Consider the following 9,704-nt stretch of genomic DNA (forward strand, 5'->3'; position numbering starts at 1 on the left):
TATCTCTCGGCTTTCCTCGAGAATTATTGATTAGTCTGCTCCTTGAGCCGGAGCATTGCCTAATACATCCCAAACTTTTGTCCAGTTCGCAATGACACACATTGATTTATTTTTACCCGACCACTCAATTTGGACATAGGTCTGTTTTTTTTTCCGAAGTTAAAAATCTGTCCTGACAAATATCAACAAATAATGAAACTTCTATTCATTCATAACGCCATACAATATATAAAGTGAATTCATTATTTAGATACCTCCTTCAGTCAGGTTTCAATTTTTCCTCACACAGCTTGCATACATTAAACCCTGAATATTCACTTATTATATTTTTTTTTTCATAAGAAAGGACATTTTTTGGCTACATTTAGGCGTCATTGTGTTAAGTGTTACTTGTTATCATTTTCTGATGTTGAAACTGCAAAGAAGACAGAAAATTACACGGTAAATTTAGACATTGAGTATAGAGACGTATAGAGAGAGTTGATACAATTATAGTGTAGTAACTTTGAAACATTATTGTGTCACTTTGAGAAAAAGAGGCACAACATGCATTTTAGTAGTGGTGTAGAAAGGCAATGCAGTAGTAAAGAAAAAACAAATAAATTACAACATGAATCTTTCATGCATTAGACAACTCCTAAAGGTAGTACTACGGGAAATATCTGACTTTCTGGAATCATTTTGCTCTTGAGTCTCTGCCATGATTATGATCGATTTTCTTGTCAAAATTACCTGCAAATCTTGTATCTGTAAATATGTGTTTCATTCAAATCCTGACTTTTGTAAATCTTATCTTAATACGTACGCTTATACCATCCGCCATTCTTCTCTGGTAGCTTTTCTAAGTTTTAATATTGCTACAGAAGTTTGTCAATAAACTGCCTCTGACCTATCATACATATATGCATGTCAAAATCAAATATAAAAAGGAATCAAAGGTAACTTAACTCTACCTGTCAGTTATTTGGATATTTTCATCATTGATCTAGTTCTAATCCATATATGAATGAATATGAAAAGAGAACTATGATGTGCCATATGTTTTAAACTTCCAACTTGTAGAGCTCAAACAAAGTTACTAATACTTCATCAAACCCATCACAAACCCCCACATTATTATACCTCTCAAACCGACAATGCTAAAAAACGTAATTTCCCCAGTTGTGTACTACTCGTATATATTGCTGCCAAGTTTACCTTCCAAATTTATTGTTGCTGAGAAATCAACGTGACAGGTGAAACAAATGCTTTCATCATGATGTTGATTAATCCTCAGAAGTTTCCGCCATTGACGACGATATACCCTCTGGCATATTTAGCTCTCGACTTTTATTTCTATTTCTAAGCCATGTACCTTTGTCATTTTACCTCTTGACGTTTTCTCCAGATATCATCCCTTCTGACATCCTCTATCCGTGATTATTTAAGCTTAACCTTTCTTTTTGTATATAATCTGCTGACACTGTTACCATTGATATTTATTCCCTAACATATTTACCTCTGACAACTCTTTTCCTACAATTTCCCCCTGACATTTTCACCTGTGACATTTTTATCCATGACATTTTTACCCCTGACATTCCCCCTCACATTTATACCAGTGACATTTATTTTTCTCCCCTGGACAATTTTACGGCTGACATTTTTACCTGGCACCGTTTGGCATCAGTCCTCAAGAGAGAGCAAAGTATGCCCTCCCATAACTTCAGCTCGCTTTGATAAGATTGTCAATATATTTCAATTGCTACAGATTCCTCTAACATCTAGACTATTCAACAGTGAAAGAAAGCAGATCGAGGTGCGAAATCATAATTCAGTAATAGATTATTGTATTCATATTCATGATTTGAAAGTAAAATTAAAAAGGATTACACAAGATATATAAAAATACAAAGCCTTACTCATATTTCACATTGCTGAATTATAAGGTTATCAACGGTTGTATGTAGTCATGGGTGGATTGTTGTTCCTCACTTCTTTTAGCAGGGTGTACATACTGTAAAGCGGCGTAACAAGTAGCCTGGAGTCTTATCAGGAGGTGAGCAAGGAATAAATGAAGCTTTATTCTCGAGCGCCACACTTGACCGGAAGGCTCGTCGTGAAAGGGGGAAAAGAGAACGCCATTGTGCTGGGATTACGTACACTCGCTTCTGAACTTTAACCAAGCAGGCCAATCGGGAATATAAATTTTCGATCGTAAATGAAGGGAAAAGTGATATATATACATATATATATATATATATATATTCCAAAAAGCAAGCCAATTAGAAAGTTACTATATTCCAGAGGCGAAGCTCGAGTGATTGCACAAGTCAAGGAAGCAAAACGGCTGTACCGGTATAGGAAGCGGAGGCAGTGCAGGGCTGTTGAAGGCCCGGAGTATAGCATTAATTACACAGACCGTTTGGATGCCATAGCCTGCCTGAAAGAACATTGTGTAATTAACATCGAGATATCTTTGCAAAGCAAGCGCATGCGAGTAAGTTGTGTTTTATGTTGTCTGTGCAACAAATCACGTGGTGATACAGCTGTGATTACCAACAAAACAACGATCAGGTGATCAGAAAAAAAAATAGTGAGGAAAAGTGAAATCGATTATCATGGGTGTTGGCTGTTGACACGTAATAATAAAATTTAAACCAAATCATGAAATTTGTTTTCTGTCTGGTGATCACAGAACCATGTTACCTTTGCCTTTCCCTCTCCACCTCTCCCCTCTATCGCAGCCATGGCAACACCGGTGATTTGAATCTCATTATAGTCTTGTTTATACTTCACTATAACCACTTGACGAAAATAAACACTGTGCTCAAGAGTTATTCAATAACTTCAAATCATTGACATAAAAACTAAGCCTTTCTTTCATCTTCAGTCTTTGATTTTAATATGTAATGTGAAATTAAGAATGAATAAACAAATAAACTATAGTCAGCGAAAAAAAAAAAAACACACACTGGGACGTATACATTAATATAGTCATACCCAAGTCTGTTATCTTCCATTTTGTTGCAAAAAGATATTAAAATTCATAATAGATTACAGTTCTTGCAACCCGAGATTCAAGATAACAATTACCTAATGCTACGAAAAAACCTCAGTGGATGAGATTCGTGAGAAATAAATATCCCTAATGTTTTTATCTTATCTTTTAGTTTTGCATACGTATATATGTATGTAAGTAAAGTATGACAAGTGATCCTGTCTGAATTTCAAAATTCTAGTAAAGAATTCAAATACAAAATATCTTCTTGTTGTGAGGCATGTTCTTAATCCTGTGTGTTTTGATATATCAATGAGAATACAAACAAATGTGTTAAAACAGAAACCCGTTTGTAGTTACTTTTATGTTTTAGGCTGTGGCCAATAGAATGGAGTGAACCACACTTCAGCCGGACGACTAAAGTTGGGAAAGTTTGGAAATATTGGATTGCCCAAAATCAGTGTCTGGTGAGATCAGGAGGAATTTCTTTGATAAGAAGTCATATCTGCTACGTGTATGTACTGTCATGTTTCCATTTACATTGGTCGTGCATCGATTAAACTTCCGAAGGTTAGGTATTCCAAACTTTGAAAAAAAAAAGGGTTCAGTTGTTCCTAAGATTCCTTAATCTTAAAATGATATAAGGCTCGTTATTCCTATATAAACAAATTCCGTATACCTTTTATACTTTTTTTATCGGAAAAAGAAAAAAGGGTGTTTAAATCCGAACATGAGTGGCGTTATTCCAAAGGTTCATTATTTTGAAGGTTCGTAGTCCGCACATTAAATCATGGTTCGTTATTCCAAAGGTTCGAAAATTTAATTGGAAAACGAAAAGCAAAGCAAAGCAAAGCAAAGCAAAGCAAAGCAAAGCAAAACAAAGCAAAGCAAAACAAAACAAAGCAAAGCAAAGCATAGCAAAGCAATGCAAAGCAAAGCAAAGCATAGCAAAGCAAAGCATAGCAAAGCAAAGCAAAGCAAAGCAAAACAAAGCAAAGCAAAACAAAGCAAAGCAAAGCAAAACAAAGCAAAGCAAAGCAAAGCAAAGCAATGTTAAGCAAAGCAAAGCAAAGCAAAGCAAAGCAAAACAAAGCAAAGCAAAGCAAAACAAAGCAAAGCAAAGCAAAGCAAAGCAAAGCAAAGCAAAGCAAAGCAAAGCATAGCAAAGCAAAACAAGACAAACAAAAACGTGTCGCCTGACGAACATGCGTAAAAGCTAACATCACCCCTTTGTCTACAGAACATTCTTTTTTTCTTTTTTCTTTTTTTTTTTTTGGGGGGGGGGGGTCAAAATTAGGCAGTTATATAGTTATTTTATGAAGGAATATTAGCGCTATTAATTTTTGTTATCAATTGCTTTGGAAATGGAATTCTGTCAAATGAAGTTCAATCGCTCTTCTATTGTGATAGAGAATATACATACGCATTCACGTTATCTTCATCTATTTTTTTAAGATGAAAAATAACTACATTATTTTGGAGTGGGATAGCAACAATTAGTGGAGAATGTACTTTATCTAAATAACACCAAACGGAAACACTCGAACCACTGCTATGCCCTCTTCACATATTAGACGTGAATACTAAACAGGGATACCATCTGAGTCACATGTGTTTACTGAACATCGGATAGACGATTCCCATCACGTATCTTGATTTAATTCGTTTTGCGTATCGGTCGATTACAAAGGGTGTACCGTTCGTTGCAAGAAATTTTGATGACATATAAGCCATAAGCTAAGCTGCCGTTTGCGCGTCGTGATACCAAAAACATGTCATTTAACAAAATTGACTTCAATTACAGACTGTACTGACTAGTTTGCATTAGACACCAACCCCTATGCCTGTCAAATTGAAAACGGACAGGCAAGACATGATTTCCTCTAAGAACTAAAGTAAATTTCCTTGGAAACCTCAGCACTGTCGATTGAGAAACAAAGTTGGCCAATATAAAAAAAAAAAAACATATTACGATAGACACAGAAAACAAAAACACAAAAATGCACATGCAACATGAAGCAGACAAATAGCACTAGCCAGTTTGATGAGTCCAGGTAATATTCCTTTTACAAAAAAAAAAAGACACATTTTCCTTCGAAAATCATTGCATTCACATTATACATCGGACATATAATACAGTACCATGTTAGTAACTATACAAAAGGTTTTCAAAGAGGGCCTGTAACATTGTGCCATGGCTATAGGAGTTAACCATGCCATTGGTATTTCTCCGGTTAGAATGGGTGTTGTAGAGAGCATGGAATATTCTTAGGCTATTATACGTGTTAGTATAGAGGGGGTGGTCTTCTCACTACCCCTTCACCCATCGGTTCTGTATATCACATCTATATCAACAGTATCCCTCACACAAAGAAGATTGTTCTCTTATTTTCTTTTTGCATAACAAACTGACATTAATTTTCATACTATTGATGATGTATATATACATTCAGTTGATATTCTGATTAACTTACCTAACACTGCTGTTATTCTATTTTCTTGGTTCTTGGTTAATCTGAGATGTTTCTATTAAACTGAGGAACATATGTTACACATTGTATTCTTTAAATCACAGGGGGCATGATGAAATTGATGCAGAAATATGACAGGCAAAATAAATAGTCGTATTTTATCACTTCTGGCAGTTGTTACATTGTGATATCACTTCCCTTTCATTACTAATTCAGATATTCATGTTTTTGTATAATGTTGATGGTGACGCCGTCTCAAAGTCTTGGTCTCAGGGAAATTTAATCTTTCTTTTGTTAGCCTTTCGCTGATTTCGGATCCTCAACCGGATGATAATGAAGCAAGTTTATTGGCTTTATACATGTTATGTAGTACTGTCAATCTGGTGCTTCACAGACGTGCGACAGAGCGTTGAGCAGAACATTTCACGTGAAACGTAGGGTAGCAAAGAGGATCATTTGTACAGCCACCTTGAATAATCACTGCCTCAGGAAACAAGAAGGTAATAACGGTCTAATAACGAGCTATTTATGTAGGCCCTACTGTTGGAATATTTATTTTGGTGCTTTAACAAAATAAAGTCACATGGTTTATAGGTAAAACATTCCTTTATTTCTTTTGTGTACAGTGTTCCACGCTGCTCTGAGCAAGACACTCTAGAGAATCTAATAATACTTTTGTCCTAACCTTTCGATAAAGGGAGCAGTAGAAAAGATCAAATACATAAATAGGCATCATGCATCGATCTCTTGAAGGAGTCAAAGGTGATGCTTTCAGGATTTTTTACTGTCAGTTTGGTACTCTAATATCCTTGGTACTTACGCCAGGTTAGATAAATCCTCCTGAAATCTGGCAGGTGCTTCGTGAGATCTTTTCTCCATTACCGCGATCAATGTCAACTCTCCGTCCATTGCTAACATTAAAGTTGAGTTTCAAAAAAGTTTCCGGTCGCAGTGGTCACAGAACCATATAAAACAGGGACAATTCTTTCCAAATTAAACACTTAATGTAATTTTCAGAATTTGCGAAGTTTCCTCAGGACATATCGCAGTTAGATTAAAAAAAAACAAAAAAAAACACTATTTCCTTTTGATAGGAAAAATAAAGACATTGGCTTGTTTCTAAGCATTCACTGAAGAGAGATATGGTAATCAAATGGGCATACCCAGGACCATGGCTCATATGCAAGATGACCTGTGTGTAAAATACATTGATACAACATTTAATTACGTAGCCATGAATTCTGCAAACGTTGACTTCCCACTATATGATAAAAGGTGCCAGGATATTCCTGATGCTAACTGCGTTTGCTGCTTCGAATGATAAAAAAGATAAAAATAAATGTAGCAAATGGGCCAACAGTTGAGAAGAGTAGATGAGACGGAGAGAGAAGGAGAGAGAAAGAAAAATGATAAAGACAGGAATGAAGAGAGAGAGAGAGAGAGAGGGAGAGGGAGAAAGTGACTGTGACATAGTAGTTATTCATCTCTTTGTCCAACCACTATGCTTTGTTTTGCTACCACGTTTCCAGTATTTGTTATAGAATACGCCTTTCAGTACTTGGGAAATATCTATCGGGACACCCTTTATCAACTTCCTGAGGTAGGAGGAGGAGGAGCAGATTGAAGGAGACGTGAAGTATTGATGAAAATTTATTCTGACTTCATATATTTCACGTCTGCATTTTTGTTTTGAAAGAACATGATCCACCTTGGCCAGTTCGTACCACTCTTGTTTCATATCAAGAGTTCTTAGGTGATCTCTCCAAACACACAGTGAACATAAACGGGCTAAACCAGGGCCTCGCAAAGTCAGGGGTATTGTTGCGTGCCCCCCTTTTTTTACCCGATATATTATATATATATATATATATATATATATATATATATATATATATATATATATATACATACATACTTACTTACATACAAAGAAGCACACCAACATACGTCGTTATTCAGGTTTTCCCTTACAAACGATATTTGGCTGATCTCTCCTTCTGATAAGGTCCACTGTATTCTCTATGCTCAATTTAAAACCATGTGTTCAATTGCATCTGCAGACGGAATTGGCATTTTCAACTTCTGTGAATACTACATTAGAGATGTAAACAACTTCAAGTGTGAAATTGACCGGAGCTCGAACACTTCAAGTAGGGACAAAGAAATCGTGCATCAGAAGACTTCGGTGTGCCACAAATACCTACAAGGCAACTTTAAACAAAACAACTCTTGAAATTTGTCCGTTGTAACATGTTAGTTTATTTCATATTTGTATTATATTCTGTTATGTTTCTATTTGCCTTCACGCAGCTAAAAGGAATTTACAATGGCTGTGTTAAGTTATCAGCCTGGAAACTCACCGGGGCTGTCCATTGCTACGCTCAGTCTTCATGTTATCACGACCGCGGGTGAATGGTGGAAACCCTAACCCGCTCAGCCAATCACAGTGCTGTTCATTGATGACGTCCCACTGTGGCAGTGATTTCGCTGGTATAGTCACTCCTCCCCTAAGCGCTGTTGCTGCTCGCTGCATCTTTGCGATCATCATGCACGCGGTTGTCTACACGAACCAGTTTGGTAGACAGGACTATAAAACGACATCCCACCACAGAGAAGTCTTAATTCAAGCATCCACACAGCCGTTGCGTACTCAGTGATTTAGGATGAAGGAATGATTTTGCTGCCACAAGACTCTTTGCTGCCCTCTCCTTAAATTTTTCTCATCTTTGACGTGTTCAAAAAACAAACAAGTTCGAGGAAAGAGCAGAACTTACTTACAGTGTTACTCTTTGATCGTATGCTTTCGACTTAAAAACGATTGAACATGGCATGAGACTATTCAAATCGCCATTTGAAAGCAAAGATCTTCGAAACTGTTCTCTCAAGTATAATGCTGTCAAGTTTTCTCGCACGAGTCTGACGCCAAGACGTCGTTATCTATAGTAGATGGAGAACTACCGCACAACCACGATGGGTGACATAGACCTCCCAACCGCTGAGGTTAATATGACCACTAAACCAGAGGACCCCCCAGGTCCTCCCTACGATCAGGTAGCCAGAATGATCTCTCTGTCCGTTGTTTTCAGTGTAGGAACCATCGGAAATTTCATCGTATATGTGTGGTTGTACCAACACCGTAAAGAGAAGAATCGATTCCAAGTGTATATCATTTCATTAACGACTTCGGACGTTTTGGTCATGTTCGTAATTCTGAGCGAAATTATTCATGAGCTGCAGGGGAAAATTTGGTATGGGTCTAACGCGGCTTGCAAGGTATATAAACTTTACACGAGTATAGCTCTGATGGCCAGTAGCAATATGGTGGTGGGCATTTCTGTTGATAGATTTCATTCTGTCATCCGAGCATTGAAGCGGCCACTTCCAGAGACAAAGGTCATCGGCGTAGCTTGGGCTTTGGCTTTGCTCTTCTCCTTACCACAGCTGTTTGTCTTCAGGAAAAATGAGAGGTCTAACAAGAAGAGCTACTGCATGACGGGCTTCAAACAGCTACCAGATTGGCACAAGCAATTGTACGTGACTTACATCACGTTTATTGCATTCATAGCACCTTTCGTGATTATCTGTTACACTTATCTCCGCATTCTCCTCCGCCTGTGGCTTGGAGGGGGTTCGTCAATGTTCAAAAACAAGTCCAATTGGCAACGTACTTCTCGCTGGAGGACGCTCAAAATGACCATGGTCATCATCTCAGCGTACGTCCTGTGCAACGTGCCGTACTTCAGTATGGAACTCCTGCACTCCTATGTGGACACCCGAAGTTTCAACATGGTGGTTTACGGTATTTTTGCCATCTTTGCCTCATGCAACAGCGTTGTAAATCCATACGTGTTTCTTTTCTTCAATGTCTGCAAGTCTCGGAAGGGGTATGAGAAGGCGGGAACCACCCAGCAGACCAACATTGATGCATCACACATGCAGGCTGGCCCAAAGATCTACCGTGAAACACGACTAAGTAATGGAAATGATGTCTCTAATTCTCCTGCTAAGGATGACCCTGAGAAAGCTCAAACCGTGTATAGGTAAAGGAATCACACAAAGGTTTGAAATGTTACTGGCCATTCTTACCGTTGAACTCTATCTCCAAACGACGTGGACGTTGAGTCAACATTTTTACTCCTACTGTCGACCTCGACATATGAACCAGAACACGGGATAATATGTTATGTCTTTAAAGCGTGTTAATGATTTGGTGCGCTGCTGTCACTGTGGATGTACATACCATCTCATTTTGG

The 9,704-nt window shown here is 37.7% G+C and overlaps 1 protein-coding gene across 1 annotated transcript; it reads left to right on the forward strand.

Annotated features, from left to right (window-relative positions):
• The first annotated feature begins 8,397 nt into the window (after positions 1-8,397).
• On the forward strand, positions 8,398-9,495 carry LOC140230384 (cephalotocin receptor 1-like). Its single transcript, XM_072310533.1, has one exon. It carries the CDS (start codon positions 8,398-8,400, stop codon positions 9,493-9,495), a length of 1,098 nt encoding a protein of 365 aa, XP_072166634.1.
• Positions 9,496-9,704: the final 209 nt, after the last annotated feature.

This window comes from Diadema setosum, chromosome 7 (assembly GCF_964275005.1).
Source record: "Diadema setosum chromosome 7, eeDiaSeto1, whole genome shotgun sequence".
In the NCBI taxonomy this organism is placed as follows: Eukaryota; Metazoa; Echinodermata; class Echinoidea; order Diadematoida; family Diadematidae; genus Diadema; species Diadema setosum.